This window comes from Heliangelus exortis, chromosome 1 (assembly GCF_036169615.1).
Source record: "Heliangelus exortis chromosome 1, bHelExo1.hap1, whole genome shotgun sequence".
Taxonomy (NCBI): Eukaryota; Metazoa; Chordata; class Aves; order Apodiformes; family Trochilidae; genus Heliangelus; species Heliangelus exortis.
Genome location: NC_092422.1, coordinates 71,514,042 through 71,534,147, shown reverse-complemented (window position 1 = coordinate 71,534,147; position 20,106 = coordinate 71,514,042). Strand labels below are relative to the sequence as shown.

The 20,106-nt window shown below is 37.9% G+C and overlaps 1 protein-coding gene across 4 annotated transcripts in view; it reads right to left on the bottom strand.

The window, feature by feature from the left end:
* Positions 1-20,106, bottom strand: part of TBL1X (transducin beta like 1 X-linked) — a 199,025-nt gene that overhangs the window by 14,445 nt on the left and 164,474 nt on the right. For all 4 annotated transcript variants that reach the window (XM_071747860.1, XM_071747834.1, XM_071747850.1 and 1 more), the window contains 5 exons: positions 13,967-14,099; positions 5,947-6,088; positions 3,135-3,198; positions 2,931-3,028; positions 1,334-1,394 (listed from right to left, as the gene is read on the bottom strand). In XM_071747860.1, the coding sequence (XP_071603961.1) occupies positions 1,334-1,394; positions 2,931-3,028; positions 3,135-3,198; positions 5,947-6,088; positions 13,967-14,099 (498 nt within the window). The remainder of the gene's footprint in view (positions 1-1,333; positions 1,395-2,930; positions 3,029-3,134; positions 3,199-5,946; positions 6,089-13,966; positions 14,100-20,106) is intronic.

Here is a 20,106-nt window from a genome sequence, read left to right as displayed (position 1 = left end):
TGGGAGGTGTAGCTACGTTTTAGACTTGCTAAAAGGAGAATTCTTTGCCCTTGGTACTGTTAGATAGCTACATGTCAGTGAACATCATTCTGAAGGGGCAAACAAGTTCAGGATCTGCAAGTACTTAGATCAATAGTTGGGGATCAGAGGGCTTAAGAGTTTCATTAATTACATCTCTATACAGTACAAAGTTTGCTTATGTGGAAGAGTTATGACAGACAGATAAATAAATGCCACAGTGAGAAAATCTGTCAGCAGACACTGACTCCTCCAAACTGACAGCTGAATTAATAAGCAAGAAGATGAGTGACAAAAATGCAGAGTATGGATCTGCTGCGCGCATGGACATACTTTTTGTCTTCTGTTGAATAACCACTTCAATTGCTACTGCATATTAGTAACATCTGTGAAAATGTGAGAATGAGGACAAGCAGAAATTGAGTTGAAAATCATACACAAAATAATGTTTTAAAATTAGTAGTAAAATATGTTTTAAAACACCACGGAGCACCTTGTGAAAGCCTGCTGTGTTTAAAAATGGATTAGTTACAATGAACACACAGGAAGACGAACACTTCTAGCACCAGAATCTGGAATGTTTTGGTGGTTTTAATCTCTGCTTGACGGTGATCCTTAAAAATACATCACAATTACCACTTACTCAGTTTGGATCATGAATTCATCATCTTACAAGTCTGGTCTCAAGTGGATTTAAGATTATGTCAATAGCACCAACCAATAATTGCCTGTTATTTGAGATTACCTAGTATTTGTAACATTTTCTGTCTCTGAAGCAGACCAGACCTACATATAACCATCCAAATAAGGTTTTGGTGCAGCACGGTTTTGAAACTCAAGGTTGGCAACTTAGTTCTGATAACCAGAGAAAGCAAATACTGAAGAACTTTAAATCAAAAGTAAAAGCTAAAAAATTCCTAAAGACCTTCATGCTTTAGGTGGTGAATGCCAGCTGCATAGAGGATCCACCTGTTTCTGTCTCAAGTCATTGTACCAAGAGCAGAAAGAGTGGAAGAGTTCCCAGACACCTCCACTAAAATCTCTTTGTAAATCTGCACTTGGTACTATTCAATCACACAGATAATGACAGACTAGAATCAGTTTGACTTTAAAAGCTGAAAATGGGGTTCTCACAGAACCCCATCATTCTGAAAAAAATAATAAATGAGCAAGCTGTGGTACTCAGGAAACTTAAAGCCCAAAAAACCTGGTTAAAACTTCTCACTGGCAGATGGGTTTTTACAAAAGGATGAATTACCATGACAAAATTAAAAACTGCATCTCATTTTACTGACAAGAGTTATGGAGAAATTACCTGAATGGAAAGGAAACTGCTGTTTAGCTTCTCCTGTGTGAGCATCCCAAATTATTGTTGTCTGCATCCGAGGGAAGGAGGAAAAAAAGGATTAGTGGCTGTTCAGTTTAGAGAAAACAAACAGAAAGAACCTTCACTGAGGAGCATTTCTAAAAGATGGACTGATAAAATGTTTGACTGCAGAGAGCCTAGTGTGCTGAACAGCTGAAAAAACAGAAATTCCAGATATTACAGTGTAACAATTTAAGTATAGTTAAACAAGTATCACACCTACAAGAAGAAGTAATATAACTACTACGAACGGGCATATTTTCGCTGAATAATGCTAGAAGACAGCACCACACATTTTTAATAAGAAGTTTGTTACAGCAGTTTCAGTTGCCTTTTTCAAAGATTTTTCCCCTTTTCAAAGATGCACGTTGAATTCTTTTCCAAAACTATAAGATATTACAGTTTTAGCAACTGAACTACCAAGTGAAACATTTATCTAGCCACTGTGCTGGGACAGACTAAAGTGTAATTTGCTCACTACAGGTTTAATACATACTCACAGCACACGTGAGCAACTCCTCTGTAAAGCTCAAATCATCTTCTGAGTGAACTGTCAATTTATGGGGAGTATATGGTTCCAGAAAATAAATTAAGGATACCTCATCTTGCTGATAATGGATCATCTAAAGAACCACTGCTGCTACTGAGTTTGCTCAAGTTTGCCAGAATAATGGAACTACCACTGGGAGGCAAGTGTAGCTGAATTGAAGCCAGTATTAAAAGGAATAAAACTAAGTGACCATTTTCACAGTTATGTGAAAATATAGGCGTTCATCTAGCCAGCAAATCAGATGTAAAAGCCTTAGCTAGTTTCCCCTAGACCACCCTCTGTCAGTAGCTGGAAGGCAGTGCTGTCAGTGCATCTCAGTGCAAAACAGGGCATGTAACCCATCACTTAGAAGGGCTATTTTTCTCTGAATTTTATAAAGAAAACCAAAGATGACATACACATCTAATTTTTAGACATCAAAAGTCAGGCAAGATGAATGCTGTGTACCTTCCAGTTTCAGTTTTAATTCATTTGTGCTCGTTATCAGGAGTCATCTGTTCCTTTTAATTTCTTTTATGCACTCAGTTGAAACTACTATGTTTTGCTTGATTTGGAGTTCAGCATTAGAATTTTTTTTGCACATTTGCATAGGAAGCCATATATATTTTATGCAAATACAAGTGTTCCAATAATTAGATGAGCTAAAAGGTAAAGTAACTTTAAGATTGCTTCCTTCCTGGAAATAGTTAGTTGATAGAACTATAAACATAAGTAGTGGAAGCAGTTCTTTATTTAACTGAGACACATTTAAGATGCAATTTTACTTAGCAGGCAAGTGGTTCTGTATTTTTTTTTTTAAATAAAATCTTTTACATCAAACCGGTACACATTTATGCAGCCTCAAAAATGTAATCAATGTGCACTAAAACATGCTGAAGGAAAGTAAACTTCCCAGAATGCCTAGAAGAGGAGAAAATAATCTTAGGGAATTCAGCAGTACAAGCTTACTTGAGCTAGCACACGTATCTGTTAGAATGATATACTTTCAGAACTCACTTTATCAACACCAGCACTTAAAATATAATTCCCCTTTTTGTTCCATTTCAGGGCGAATATTGGACCTTTATGTTGACCTAAGGTGCTTGCAAGGTTACCTGGAATAAAGAAAAAGTTAATATTACAATTTGTTTAAAAATTATCCAAATTACAGTTCACTGCCATTTGATGATTAATAATAATAATAAATGCTGTTTGATTTACCATCTTCTGTCCATATTCTTGCAAAACCATCGTATGAGCCTGTAGCCAATAGTGTTCCATCACTCTGTTAAGATATATATAAAAGGTAAAGGTCAATACTAGATGAAATCTGTTTCAAGCAACCTTTTCTTTACTCTTTTAAGGTTTTTGCATTGTCATTTATGGGGAATCTGAGTCCACACATTGACACAGATTATACTATCATTTAAACTAAAGGTTATTACTGCAGACAGCAAAGAGGAAATAAACACCTCTAACATACTGTAAAATACTTGGCTATACTAGCAGGTAGGAGCAGTTTAATCAAAAAGATTAGAAAAAGAAAACAAGATCTAACAAAGTCTACAGGATTCCTCCAGATAGGAAACAGATACTGCTTCTTAGTCATAAAGAGGCTATAAAACATTAATAAATCATCTAAATCCTGCTTTAATCCCAGTTCAGTGAAATTCAGGCATCTCTGTCTGAAAGAAGGACCAAAACACCTGAGCCACCTACACTCATGGTTAATACCTCAAATGCTATCCACCTCAAAGAAGCTGCTTCCTACTTGCTGAACACAGACTCCCACACATGACTGGAGAAATAAAGGGGAAAAAAAAGCACAGGATTCATAATCATCAAATGATGTGTATTCTGCTGGATGGAGCCCTTCACTGCAGGATACCTCCTGCACAGCCAGTGATGCTAGAGTTGTGGCAGAATGAGAATAATTAAAAGGGAACTCAACTCTGCAACCTGGTGAGATGGGTACTCCTGGAGCTGGGTGTTGTCTTTAACATTCTATCACCTGGATTAGGAGTGATATTCACCCCATTTATCTCCAAATGTCCAGAGGTCAAGAGTTAGTTTAAGGGAGTAATCTAATGTCCCTCTGTAACAGCATCACTCACCTCTAGAGTGTAATTCATGATCCCATTTGTTTTAGACTGAGGCTAGACCAGCATGAAAGCAGTGCCTCTGTTTCTACTGACTTAAAGGGAGTTTAGATGATTAGTTTAGATGCTTACATCTAAGGGAGATGAATCCTGCTCTTGGTACCAAGGGACATGATCTCAATATAGCCTCCAGAAATAACTTTTTTTTACCAGAGAAGAATCAATCTAAAATCACCAGTGTGAAAATTTCACAGTGAACTATGATTAATATTATGGTTCTAAATAAACAATAAAGGCAGATGGCATTTCTAGCATCCTGAACAGACAGGGAAAAGCATAAAATTGTCCTTTAAAACGTATGTCCACTCCAACCCTCCAAAACCACTGAGTCAGATATGTAATGACGTGTAGGGAAAAACATCAAAACCTCAGCCAGCTTCACTGTGCAATACATTTGTCTGGATCACAGATGAGAACAAAGGTGGTAAAACCGAAGGCAGAAGAAAAGCCAAAGGCTTAGATGTAGAGTTTATCCAAGTTTGTTGTTGGCTTTTCACATTATTGAAAAACTCAAAGTAATCTGGAAGCACTTCAGATGTTTAAATTAGGAACACTTCCTTAAGTACTAGCTCAATGCAAGTGAAGTATCAATGACCAATGAAGCCTAGAAAGGCAAGGAACTACTACAGAAAATTAACTAGAATATCTCCTGTATGTTTAGGACAACTTTTCTCATAATGGTTCTGCACCTTTGCTTGCTTTCCTCTTTCTATTACTCTTTTCCTGCTCCTCAATTCAGTTTTTTTCTCCTCTGTGATACCCACAGGAAACAAGTAATGAATATTCTTGGGTTTTCTCTTTATTTGCCTTGTTAACCTGTCTCTGCTCTCAGTACTATTCATCAGCTTCTTTCATTCTGTCAAATATGCAATATGTAGGGGAAGCTGATTTGTGCAGTGGCCTTATCTTTTACTTTTGTGAATCACCTAGCTCACCTAAAGGACAATATTACTGCAGCAAAAATTAATCGAATCTTGGTCTCTAGCCAGCAACTGAGACTGTATGTGACTGCTGAGAATCCTTTCTGGTACTTAATTTTTAATCTATTTTCCTATGAACACAAGACTAATGAGATCACTCTGTCTGTACGAATATCAGCTAAACAGACAGAAAGCAAGTGATCCCAAAATTAATAAAGGTTACTGCAGGGCCTTGTAAATTCTTTTTACAATGCTTGGTGACAGAAATGAGACACAAAGAAGCCTTAATGCTGTTCAAAGACACCGTCCAGACACTTCAGATTGCCAGCAATACCTGACCTCCCTGCTCACTTCAAGTCTTCTCTGTAAAACAGTGTATTATCTAAATGGAAGATTTTGCTAGATGAAAGTTAAAAGGTATGAAGAAAGAACATTCCACCCAGTAAGTGGGTAGGTGAAGAGATTCTGACTACATAATGCTTCTTCCAAGATGAAGATGACAACACAAGCATGTTTTGCTATGCACAGCATAATTCAAATGGAAGAGGGTCTTTAAAGTCCAGCTTTAGAAAAAGCTTCACTGGTGCTTGTATCTCCTTACATGCCAAAATAAAATAACTATGAGATGCAAATATATTGTTAATCAAGTTTCATTACTACACACATTCTTTGTTAAACCTTCATTCTTAAAGTTAGGTAAACTATTTTTTACCCATGCTCCTAAAACAGAGATATAAATACATTATTAGTAGGCTTGAAGATGGCAACAGGCCTGGAAAATTATAGCATTTGGGGGAAAGTTCAACCTATTGTGAGTATTTGCAACAAGAGATCACTAGGTTAGGACAGAGCTTCTGGTCACTTCAGATAAAAGAGATATAGATCAGCAGCTGTAACTGCCTCTGAATTAAATTTAGACAGTTAAAAATCATACAGTCTTAGAAGTTAGCTTACATTCCAGTCCAATGAAGTCACATCCTTATTGCTGGGGACATCATGTCCTCCTTCTCTTATGCAGTGCCTCAAAACCAGTTGAGTGGAACCGCTGTTGCTGTTTTCATTGAGATTCCATATTCTGGCTGTTGAGTCTCCGGATCTATAAAGGCAATTGTATAAAGATAAAAAACCCTCTTGGTGTTGACCCAGCAAACAAAATAAAAACCTCTATTTCTGTTTTCATTGAGAAAACATCACAGCCTTGAAAATGCCATTTTTCATTCCAGTTCTGCCCTTACTGCCCACCCTATAGTTAAAAAAAAATAAATGTTAACACATTTACAAAGGCATGTAGTGATTGGATAAGGGGTAATGGCTCTCAGCTGGAAGAGGGTAGATTCAAGCTAGAAATTCTTCACAGTGAGGGTGGTGAGACACTGGAAGAAGTTGTCTAGAGAGGCTGTAGATGCCCCATGCCCATCCCCCAGTGTTCAAGGCCAGGTTGGATGGGGCTTTGAGCAACCTGGTCTGATGGGAGGTGTCCCTGTCCATGTGGAGGTGTATGATCTTTAAGGCCCCTTCCAACCCAAACCATTCTGTAAACTCTGTATCATTTGAATCTACATAATAATTTGCTTTATTCAGAAGAGTTTTACCTACAAGACATTTGCAGCTCTGTACATTTTGCAGTTGATACATAAAGTAGATTTCACCATAACTGAGATAGCCCAGGGGAACCCAACATGACAAACATAAAACTGTGGAGATGCAAATAAGAACAGAAACACAAAGGCTGTGCCCACTTGCCTCCTGTGCCCACTTGGCTCCAGTACCACTGGTGCACAGCCCTCTCAGCACCCAGTGGCTTGCTGGGGCCCTGTTATTTCCCCAGAGCTGCACTATGCTCTGAGCATGGCACACGGGACCTGCAGGGTCACAGAGGTGTGGGGTGTCACCCTGGCAGCAGTCTGGGGAGAGGGGACCTCTAACACTGAGACAAAGGTGCTGCAGTGCCAGCTCCCTCCTCCTTCTGGGGTTCCTCTGGCAGCTACTGCAGGAGGTGAACTTAAGGCTGACTTTAATTTGGCCATGGCCCTTTTCATAAGGGACTTCTGCTCAGGACAGATGAGAGCACAGACTCTGATGGAAGCTGTTTGCAAAACAGCCTCTTCAGCATTAAGCAAGTTTACAGAAGCTAAGGACTAGGAAAGCAGAAAAGTAATCTAAATTAACTTTAAAAATTAATCTCAATTTATTTTTTTAATTAATGTCTACAAGGTCTATTTGTAGCTTGGCTGCCAATCTCACATTGTCCAAAAAAGTGGCAAAATTACTGTAACATTATACAGCAAGACAGAGACAGCATCAGGATTTTAATCTCTTTCACAGACCAAATGTTTTTTTTTGCACTTAACCCCCAATTTTGTCTAGAAAAAGTTGTGAGGAGGAACTGAACAGTTTATCATAATCTGCTTATAAATAATAGCTTTCTTTTCACTTTGCATAAATCTGTGGCTGTTAAATAATTCCTTATTTACACAGTAGTCTGAAAAAGTGAATAACAATTTTGCTAGAAAATTAATAAAGTTAATCATGGGGCTCAGAAGTTGAGGAACATTATTAGTTGTAGTAATTTATAATAACAGATGTTTTTCACAAGGTTAGGTTATTGGTTAACATGCTAAGTAGGAAATTCCTTGAGTGCTGGCTCCTCTGCTATGCAGAACTGTGGGCCAGTCCTACCCTCATTGTAATAATCCAGTTTGTCATTGGGCCCTGTGAATAAAGTACTCAGCTACTTGGCTATCAAACACAATATCCTATTTGCTAGTTCTAAAAGGTTTATGTTTTGTTTTTCAACAGTTTTATTTAGTCAGTTTTCTGGTGATGATTGAGCAATCTTATTTTCCAGTATTTTAATTTTGTTTTTCCATTTTCTTCTTCCTAAGGCTACATAAGCTATTATGTGTCCCTGCAGAGAGGCTTTATAAGCTTACCAGTCTGTGGCAGGGCTATTTATGTGTCTTCTCTTTTGTTGCTGGGGGGAAAAAAAAAAAAAAAAAAAAAAGTATTCTCTGCTCTAGAAAGTGTTCTGATTTCTGTTGAATGATTCAGTGAACCCTGCCTTATTAGAGGACCACAGTTCAAGCACAATTCAGGAAGATATTTAATCTTCTTAGCCCTCAGAAGCATTTCTATCTGCATGATAAAGCAGCTCATTCCAACATGCAAGTCATGAACATTGATTAATAGGTATACTATTGTGTACTGTGACAGAATACTGCCAAATTTTAGGAAGGCTTAGTTTTGAAAGAATTTTATTTCATGCTGTCCAGCCCCAGCATAATCATGAATCAAGGTGGATGAATGTTTGTAGAATTTTATTTGCCACACACAAAACCCCCATTCTGTCAGCAGAGAGGTTAAAATAGCTGCAGATGGGTAAAGATGTTTGCAAGATGGTTACACTTTTTATGATTTTATTTTGAAAGAAATTATTAAAAACATAAAGGGAAGGAAACTCCTCCTCCTAATTTTCATACCTAACTTTTTCTTAATAAAGCAGGTCTCTTAATGGAAGCACTTAAGTTTCCCAGGCAGACAGGACAGGTAAGTGCCTTGGGGAGGTGTCCAGAGGGAGATCTCTGTCCCACTGATTCTACAACCTTGCTGACAACCTGACCACTTTGTGTTAATGGATTTAATGCAATGAGGAAACTGGCCCCAGTAAAGTCACCTGGTAATGAATAAGTACTTAGAGCTAGCAGAATTGACAGCTGGCACTGTCTGGGGAGGTGCCCCTCAGCCTGGTAATTCAAAAGGATTATTCAGAAAGGTGATTCACAATGGATCTGAAGCCACTGAGATGAAGAATACAGTAACTCAAAGCATTACATAAAACCCAGAGGTGATGACAGAAGATGGCCTAGAAACATCCTTTCTTGCTTGAGAGACACAGACATAAGGGAAAGATCTTGGACAAGAGCTTTTATGGCTAATTATTTTGATGACTGTGGAGAGCAAAGGTGCATGGAGCACTCTGCAAGAGACAAAATTCCCCTGTGTGAAAGAAGCTGGTGTAGACCAGCAAAGATAAGCAAAGAAACCTACTGTTGGGTTTTGGGAATGAGGTCAGGTCCCTTTTGCTTCATGGCTATGAGAACTACTATAAGGAGAGGGCTGGATATAACAGAACAGAGCACGCTCTTGGAAGCCAGAGCTGAATGTTCAAGACAGAGCATCCTAAATTCTACTGTCATTGCTTCTGGAGTTCAAGGCTCTGGCAGCCTTGTCATTCACAAGTATATTTGCATACTGGGAAATTCAAACACGTTCAGGAACATTTTGGGTCACTGGACCACGATCACCTACGCTAGAAAACTGACAGGTTATTTCCTGGCCAGACTCTGGTCTTGTTTTAATTAGCACTCTGGCTCGGGGCCCTGAAGTGTTCTCTGAATAACTCCTGGGCATGGGTTGGTGCTTACAATGGTCCAGGGACAATTCCCAATGTGCAGTTTGTTTGGCAGCCAGCATAGTTTGCTAGCACAGATACTGGCCATCCTGTGCCAGCTGGCCACAGTGCTTAGGAATATTCCAAGGCATGGTTAGTTTACTAATGTGGATGTAGCTGTAAAGGGTTTCTGCACTACCCAAGGAACACAGCCATCTGTAATAATTTACATGTGTCATAAAATAAAAACTTAAATATTGAAAAAGATACTTCAGGAGAGAAATCAGTATTTGAAATGGAGGAAAATGGGATTTTAAATGCAAAATCGAAATTATGGATGGGAATGGCCAAATCTTCACACTTGGCCAAGAAACCATTTTTTTTATTTTTTTTTATTTTTTTTAATTTTTTTAAACTTTTTTTAACCTGTCCAAAATAATACATACAATTATTTGTTTTGGAATGTTGACTTGCTTTATAAGGGGTAATTAATCCTCTTACATGCCTGTATGTAAGCACTTTACTGTACTACTAGAATGCTTCTGTTCATAACATCCAAGCATTCTTCTCATATGATTCTAGTGACAGTCATGCCTTAGATAGCCTCTTTAGTCTCCTCCATCCTCCAGTTTAAGGGTTATGTGGAGGAAGAAGAGCAGCTGCAGAATATATTTTGATGGATATTTGAGCAGAAGAATTCCTGTCTCACTGCTGTTTGTTTGTTTGTTTTGGTGTGTTTTTTTTTTTTTAATGCTTCTCATTCCTGAAAGTCCTTACAGTTGAGTAGGTAGGACATCAAATATCAAAACCCCTTTCAATGGGATACTTGCTAAATCTGGAAACCAATGCTCTAGTTTTGGGTAATTCATTCTGCAAACAAATCCCTTTACACAGCTTGCTTCAGATTAGGTCATGAACCTGCATTATTCTTTTACATCAGGTTGCTGTCTAAACTGCTGCTAATTGTTAGAGAATTTATTGCTTGTATAACAAGGCTTGAAGAAAATGCTTTGCCATGGATTGAGATACGATTGTGCTAGGCACTGTATAAAAGGAACAAATGTGTTATTTCCCTTGTTTAATAGTTGGATCCTTATATGTATTTTTTAAGAAGACAACAGATGGGTACAGTCAGGCAGATGGGAAAACAGAAGAAAACTATGGGCTGGGCAGCACAATGTGGCAATTATAGAAGATAAGAATTTGGTGTTTGCCCATCAGACTAACTGCAGTTTTCTTTTTTTTAAGCATTATTTTGGAAAGGACAAACAACTGCAGCATATGTAGATTTCAGGAATTTCTCCTTGTTTAATTGGTGCTGTAATACATAAGTCTACCTGTAGCTGATCGTTTGCATTATCTTTGTACCTGACAGCTCCAATACTTCTTTGTGTGACTGCATAATGAGACAATTAGCTCTCTTCCTTCAGTTTAATTTTTTTCTGTGCATGCTATGCCATTTCAGCCATGTAAACTTAATCAGGTGCTCACTGCTGCATTACCTGAAGGCTAAATGCATCACAGACTTTATTTCTTATGAGCCAGCTACAATCTGATCAAGATGCACATGAATTTGAATTATTTGCATTTTTATTGCATTGCCATTAGTCTGCATGAGATACAGCATCTGACTGTATTTTCTAGCCATGTATGTTATTTATGTACTTCCAGAATCAGTAGCAAAGCTTATTAATAAAGACCTATTATGCTGAAGGGTAAAGCTTAATTGAAGGGATAGTGAGTGGGCACTTCTCTGTCTTAGCCATCTGAGAGTTGTGGTTATCATCCTCCAGGTTTACCCAAGGCTGTATAAGATATCACTGTTCCAGGAATCCAGCTGCAAGTGCTTAATGTGCTGCAGCAAAATTAAACATCCATGGGTTCCTCAGTCTCTGCAGTACATACACTGATTTATTAAATGGTCCACAGTGGGAACTATGCAGATTAGGACTGTAAATCACAGCTCTTGGGAAGCAGGACACTACAGCAAGCACTGGCAGGGTGGGGAGTCAGATACTGGGAAGCAGTTACCAATGCTAAAGCCAACAGATGAGGTCTGAGCACCTGTATTTAGGAATCTTGACTCCCTATGGAATGAGTTGAGAATTGGAAGTACCTGCAGAAGGACAGAGCACTTGAGTAGATGCCTAATTTCAGCTGTGCAGATACTCTCCAGAATAAAGCACCATCTTCACTTCATCTCAGGCACCACCAGGTGACCCTGAAGAATAATTCTGTGTGGTACCATCTCTCCCCACCCTTTTTCCTTTAGATAACGATGTGGCTGTGCTAATAGGTCACCTGAAGACTGTTCTCCATATTAAAAAAATACCATAATGGATAAGTTTCATATTAAAAATTTTATTGTACAGGATGAGAGGGCTAAAGGACATCTATTCTGTCAACAAATACATTCCTTCACTTGAATGTGCCTAAAAAAAGTACTCGTGAGCTGTTCATACCAAGACAGACCATAAAATTCTAATAAAGTTTGCCCCCACTATGGGAAAGCTCTTCTAGACTTTATGAAGACTTCCCTAGACTTTAATGTTTAATAAGAAACAACCATGAAACCAGTTTAATGAGGTTAACTAAATTCTTAATTTTTGAAGTTTTCTTCACTGTGATGTAATAATTTAACATTTATTGGTAGTCAAAACATTCAGGCATACATTTAAAAGCTAGAGTAGTAAAAGTAGTACAAGAGAAATAATTTTTCAGTATCACTTGAGGTTGATAAGTCAATTTACAAATTGTTACATAGGCACTACCATTTTACGAACATCACAGACTCTTTGCTTTCCTTTGATTCCTCTTTTCTTTTTTTTTTTTTCCTTATAAAAACATCCTCTCAGATTTGGGTCAGGATGATTATGAAATATCATATGCTACTGTTCCTCCATATTTGTCAATCCTAAGTTTAATTTTTTTTTCTATATTAAATAAATCTCTTTTTATAGCTCACCCAACAGTATGCTGGGAAGAAGACTATCTGTGTAAAGTAACTGTTCTATGCTTGCCTGTTCTAACTGGTGACTGGTTTTAATGATCAGGACTTCCCTTCTTAAGAATAATAATTTGCTAGGGATGAGTAATACTACCAAGTGATGTTGCCTGAGATGCTAGGAAACTGAGTAGGAAGAGGAATACAGTTAGCAGAAATTACAGCAATTGCATGGCAAAGGAGTGTGGCTGCTATTACTGCTCTTCTCTGCACTATGGCATTGCCCAGGGACCCTATCACAAACCAGAAGAACCATTGAGTCTATGGGAAAAAGAGGTGAAAACTAAAGCTTTTAATCCAAAAACCCTACAATACAGCTTTGGCAAATTCTACTGCTATACCCATTCACAATGAATAAATGAAGACAGATGCCTAAACCTATGGATGTACTTAAAGTACTACCAACTCTGAGCATTCCAGAAACAAAGTATATTAAGAAGGATTCTGTTTTCTGAAAGTCTGTTGTCTGAATTTATTCTTCAGAAAATGCTGTCTTCACTCTCTTAGAGATCTTATGCTGTTTATCCAATCTGATATTTATTTCTGTTAATGACTTTTATTTTCCCTACTTACCGTCACATTTGCACGTCATATTTTTGTTGTCTTCATGTCAACAAAGATCTTACAAGAAAGGTATTATGATGATCACACAAAGAGTTGGAAATAAAATAAGGACTTTTCCTTATAATAAATGTGCTGATACTGTCAGGTAACTTTAAGCGATAAAATCCCAATTCTCTCTAATTTTTAGCAGTGTTCCTCCAAGTTCCTACTTAATACTTGGTAAATTTAGCTTTTATTTTAAGGTTTAACTTTAAGCATGAACAAACATAGATTCCAAACTGTGCATATAGCTCTTGGGGTATGTTTACTTTAGCATTTTTGTTTGGATGAAAAGTTCTTTTTAGAAGTCAATCTCCTGAGTGTCTCACTTACCATGCTTTTCTTGCAATTGCTGAGCAGTCCAGGAGAACACAAACTAGACTTCTTTTCAGTGACAATAAACTAAAACATGCTCTCATGATATCATGCTCATAGGACAAAATTAGGTCCAGCCTGAAGCTTCCCCCTGCCCTCACTACAAACCAGTAAAACCAGAGGTAACATAAGGTACTCAAACAGTGTCCTTTCTTTATAGATCTGTTCCTGTTTGTGCTGCATTATGCCAGCACAGACACAGCCGAAGGAAACTCTGTTTTAGAGTGTCCGTACTTTTAAAAACAAAACTCTGATGCCAAAGACTTTCTGAGACCCCACTGTGAACCACTAGCTATGAGAAATAGATTACATGAATTCCAAATAGTCTGAGAATTATCCATAGTTGTTTAAAAAGCCTTTTAAAAAATTATGTGTATTTAGGGCCACTGGGTGTGCGTCTTAAATGCGTGAGTGCTTCATGTTCTGCTTCACCTTATAATTACTTAACTCCTACATAGGTGTATAGTACTGCTGAAAAAAAAACAGTTGCAGGCTTAAAAAACAGTGACGAAAATACTTATTCATCTCTAGTATATACTTGCAAGTTCTTGCTTCTTTAAATATACTTTAATTGCAGCAGCTGGTTTTAGTCATGGTCTTACCCAGATGCTAGCAGGTCACTGACAGGGTTCCAGGCACAGATGAACACTTCTGATTCATGGCCCCGAAGGACTGTTGCTTTGTTAGGAGGAATTTCAACATCCCCATCAATTTCCATTGGCTTTGAATGATTATCTGCAAGGAGACAGATCAAAATAAATAGTTTGCAAGATGTCGTTAGGTCTGCTTTAAAAACAAGGTGGCTACCCGTGACCTAAAGATTACAGCAATGAATACACTATAAATAATATTCAGTGTTGTGCCACTGACAATATTACTCTATTATCTTCCCTATGATGATTCAAATTTGTGACATTTCCTCAAAATGTAGACCTTTCAAAAACATTTCCTATAAATGTATGTTGTTTTTCTTAAAAAAAAAATAGAATTATTTCAGTACAGTTTGTTTTTTTTAAATCTGATTTCATTAAGAAGGACTTACAAATACATTAAAATAGCACAATGCCACATTTGAGAAAAGCTTTATGCTGTACTTTAAAGAAAGTGTCTTGTGAGTAAGTTGCGTGCTACTCACAGATGAAGAATATACTGAATATGGGCCTCATTCCCTGAGCACAGCAGGGAAATGGTGAGTAATCATTTTCTCAAGGGAAACATAATATAAGCAAAGGTACTGACTGAGGCATATACTAAACATGCACGCTGTAATTCTGGGGTACTTTAGACTGTGGTCTAAGTAACTTTGTTTTTATAAAGCTCTTTTATTTCCTTTGGGGAAATAAAGTGACTTTAAAATGATGAATTTCTCTTAGTGGCAGCAATTCATTCCAATTTGCATCATGAACAATGTTTTCACTCCAGATTTTCATCGCTTCAGTATAAATCTTCTTCATTCAGCTCAAACTACGCTTCTTGCCAACAACAGAAGATTGCTCTCCTCTGCAAATGAGAAACCAATCAAGGACAGGTACCACACTGAAGGAGCAGACAGCAGATGCTCCCCACAGAAGTGTGGCCCGTTTCACAGAAAGCACATCCAAGAGAGGAGAGATGGCAGGCTGGGACACAGACAGCCTCCCATTCCCTAATCGATGCCTTGGCCAGCTATCTGCGCTGATTGATCAAAATCCAAGTTCTCTTTCTGGGTTAAGTCTTTTAGTTAGTCATTCTTTAATCACATATGGAGATCTATAGGTTCTCAAGTGCAGTTATCATGCTCCTTCATTGCCACATGTTTATGGCATTTAAAATCAGCCATCTGTCCTCATCCTCAAGCTCTGCTGAGCTATTGCCCATCGACTGGCAAAACAGACTGTGACGCTGCACAGCTGCCATCGGAAGGAAGCAATCTCCAGATTTCTACCCTCACCCAGGCTTTCAAATACCCTGTTTTGTTCTGCCTAATTTATGCTGAGTCACTCAAGTAGCATTTCTCATTGCATATTTGATTAGGTACCCTATTAACTATGTCTGTGCCATAACTACTTCACAGATGGAATGGAATTCACATGCAATTCAATGAGTTGTAGAGTACTGAATACAAAAATTAGAAAACAATTCAAGTAGTTTCACAGCTCACATTTCTATTTCAAAATACCTGTATTTTTAACTGCACTTATAATCTTGGATTTGTTGCACATAACTAAACAAACTACAAATGCCTATTTGTAAAATCTACACCTATGCTGGGTCCCTGTGTTAAGCATTATCCTTGATAATTTCCTATGCATATAACTGCTAACATGAATACTACCAAGGTATATTAGTACTCAAGACATAGCATGATGCTAACAACTGGGAACTTTGATATGATATTCTGAACAATAAGGGCAACAGAGAGAAAGGCACTCTTAAAATACACCAGAAAATACAAGTCTAGAACTTGCAATCCTCTGTTTCTCAGCACTGCACAGGATGACCAGGTTTAAAGCATATTTTCACGAGAAAAAGAGCAGCATGATAGTGGCTATGCATTCATCTGTGTCCTGTTCACAGTGTGAGTTGGAAGCTGAGGCTAAATCAAGAAGGTCTTTCAAGTGTTTTAATTTGAGAAATTTAAATGAGATGCTCCTCTTACCATGTATGATCCTGCTGCTACCTGCCTGACTCTGCAGGCAGAACTGATTTTCACTGTCTAATAAAACCAAATGACAGCTTGGAAGCAGTGTTACTCTAAGGTCCCAGAGTCATGAGGTGCTATCAGAGCAAAGCCATCTGATACTTAGAAATATTTTTTGTTTGTACATGGCCAGATGGAGGAAGCTAGATACACACTTTGAATGTTATTAACCGCTGTAAAAAACCCCACAAACTGACGTGCTGTGAAAAAGAAACCTTGATTGGCTGATAGCTGCATTAGTAGATGTGAGACTGCCTGGCCTCTAGGAGCAATGAAACTGCTGCAGGAATATTTTCTACTGTCTTCCAGTAATGACTCTGACGCCACAGCTTTGATGGTTCAGGAAAAAAGGGAGGGAAAGATGAAGAGGTGTTCATAAATGTTCACAGTCTATGTGTTTTCTTTCTGTTTGCATCAGCAGTCAGGAGCATTCGTATTTAAAGTGTTACTGTTAAACACAAAACTTAAAATGCCCCATTGAACACACAGGACAGTTCATTATTCTGTGATGCTGCTTCAGGCTCTTCTTAGATTCAGACACTAGCAATATAAAGCAGGTATGATTATGGTAGCAACAAAAACCTGCAGAAAACCCTGAGCTCCAGACAGCACCCTCATAAGAGTGCTGAGTTCCTTGCACAGCACATGTTCTTGTGAGCCCTGAAATCTGAAAATCTGACTTCCCTATGGATGCAGTGTACAATGTGTGCATGGGGAAGGAGGACAAGAACCCTAGATAATTTGGGTTGGAAGGGACCTCTAAAGCGTCATCCAATCCAACCCCCCAATAAATAAGATCTAGTAAGAATCAAGAATAGGCTGCTTTTTATTCCTATCTTCAGAGCAAAAAGCTCTCAGTTAATGTCTCTTTTGCAAAAAGAACACATCTGAGGGTGTCTCTAAAAGAGAGGACAGTTCTACCAAGTGCAACAGATCCTTGCACGTGAAAAACTTTCTGATAAAAGTCTGCAGATCACATAGTGGATGGAGTACTTTGCCAAAATGTTAACATAAATAATTTTCTAAAGGCCAGAGGATCTTTGGTTAAGTCTGAACTATATTCTATTCCCTCCCCAGTGTATTAAAAATCCAAAAGCACTGGAAATTAAAAGTAATATTTCCCAAAACTATTATGATTAGGATTAAAAAAAATAAAAAAATAAAAAAAATCTAATATACCAGTGACTAATATTAACTCTTCTTATTTTCTCCAAATTAAAAAAGGTAAATTTTTAAGATCTTACCAGTGCTAACCCTGTCTTTTCTCAGGAAATATGATTTTTTTTACTTAAATCTCTGACAGCTCTTTCACTGAAGTTGTTCTTTATGTTCATACTTATAATAAAGGAAGTGGGTGCTGTCTTTCTTCTAGAGCTTTATTTTTCTTAAACTCAAGCCAACCCTTGCAAATATAATAAAACAAATGACACTAAAAATATTTCAGTTGGAAAACAATCCAAAGTTTGGGTCCATTTCTAGATGCTGATTTTTATTTTTACTACTGTTTTTTTTAAATGACTCAAAGCTGAAAACATTATTCAAGAAGCAGCACGAGAAGGCAGCATTTTTATTTACTTAGTATTTGAATCTGCACCTGAAACTGCTGTTACTGTCAGCTTTTTTTCCGTCGCTTCCCTTTCTTAAATCAAATCACCCTTGCATATTATATTGATAACACAGATAAAAAAATGGTATTATATGAAATACAGTAACAATTTTAGGATGGCTGCTAGTGTCAGGGAGAACTCCATGTCAGCATACATGTAAATCAGGTAGCTTCCAAAAAGCATCTTTCACCCATTCCCCCATCCTGCCATTTTCTGCCAAGTTGATATACAGGTGACTTCTGTGCTGTTCTGTTCTGCACACTGTTCAATGACTCTCAGCATGAGCCAGGTCTGTGGAATTCAGCAGCAGTGAAAATGAAGGTTTGGGAAGTTTCTCACACCTTTCTCATCAGCAGCCTTTAGTTCTAGTCTTTCCTACTCACTAGGTCTCCCAGCTTTCACTCCACCCCCTTACATCCTACCCTAAACTTTTGTCCTATCCACTCTAAACAGTTTGTCCCTATCTAAGCTGTTTTACAGCCTATCCTAAACTTGGTCCAATCCTTCCCTAAACCTTTTGTCCTAAGCTAAACTCTCACCAGATCTTTTGTCTTAGTCTATCCTATATTGAACAGACTCTTTCATCGTAGTAGTAAGAAAAATTGTTAAGGCACAAGACACAATTTGCCCTTATTAAGCAATGAAAAGGAAGGGTATAATCCCTTTGTTATTCCACAAATGTAATTATATATTTCTAACTTTATTACAAAAGAGGGTAATACAACTGTAAGAGTGTTAATCAGACCCATGCAGTAAACTGCCAGCTAGATTTGTGAGTCTTAAGTGGTTTCTGATAATTAGTAAGTTAAGATATTTTGGAGCTCATTGAAACAGATCTGTTCAAAGGTGAGAATGCCAGCTTTGCAGTTCTGTGTGCACCTCCTACGTATAATGGTCATCTGCTACACCACCTTGCTGATCGTCTCCAAAAGCCTCAGGGAGAAAAGTTTTAGTCCTCCCAAGGCAAGGGAGAGGCACAGGGATAAGAGAGCTGGCTGTCCTGGATTTCTCAGTGGCTTCTCCCCATAGCCTCCTTCTCCTTAAGTTGCCAAGCTCACCTCTTCACCTGGGATGACAATCTTGCACAACAGCAGCTGCCAACACAAGCCAGCTGGCCAGTTACCCTTCCAGTCCTTTCTATCTTCCTGTTGCCACTGTTCAATTAACCTGTCTGCCTGGTAGGATGCTTAGCCACAGTAAGGCTTTGAAATTTGCTGTCTGAGAAGAGTGTATCATTGGTTGACATGTATCCTACCTCTGAAATTTCAAGAAACAACACAGTGTCATGTTCTTGCATCCTGTTCCAGAGCTACTGGATGATGATATTAAGTCATATCAGACTTCTCCTCAACTATCCAACCAAAGCCTGCGGCTGTTGGTGAATATCGTTCTACTAAAAATCACTGTGAGAATCACTATTTTTTAATAATAAAATGGCAGATATTAAAGACTAACAGTGTGGTCACACATCTGAACTGATCTACAAGGCTTTCCTTTTATTAACACAATAGTATGTGTGTTTCCTCAAATCAGAAAGAAATTAGTCTTTGAGTGACTATGAGATCTGTGAGTGATGCATAAGTGATGAACCAATAACCTGCTTCCTACCTTAGGAATTTGTTTATTTTGGTCCTGGGACAGGAAGAGAGTCCCACAAAATATTCACAAATCAGCTTGGAAAATGTCAACAAAAAAAATGGTAGCATTAGATACATTTAAGAGTGTTTTCTCTTTGTGCCCATTCACATATAAATAAGTTTATTTTTAAAAAAAAAAAAAAAGGGCAGTTGGAAGTAAAACATATGCAAACCATAGTCTAACAATAGATTAGTATTTTCAAAATTTTCAAAACTTTTTTGCACTTGTTTTCTCAAAAGAAAAGTGTAATTTAAAACGTTACAGTTTTACTGGGGGAAACTATCCCATCTAACCGGAATTTTCTGAAAAACCTGGTTTGAAAGCATTTTTCTTACTGACCCACAAAGGAATCTATTTAGATTAAAGAGAAGACAGAGACTGATAAAGGCATCTACAATGCAGAGCAAATAAAATCTGTTACGTGACTACAGTCTTGATCTGTTACTTGACTAAGCCGAAGACCTGCTGGGGCTTCCTACAAAACCTGCCATGCACGTTCCTCTACAATTTCCTTGGAAGGCAATTAGGGTCTCATTTCAGCAGTTAGCCAGTGCCCTAATAAGGCTTGCACACGGAAACAAGAACCATTCATTATATCTGCCCCAAGTCTAGTTACACAAGAAGGTATACCCGCTACTTACTTTATTTGTCTGAATTCAGATGTTCAAAATATGACTGCAATTTCCCACTGTCATAAGTAAATAAAGGTAAATTCAGAGCTCTTGAGAACTCACTGTTTCCACAGACTAAGGAAAACTTGGGAAGGTAGGACCTTCAGTTAGATATCTGCAAGATATCTGTTAAGACTGTATGACTA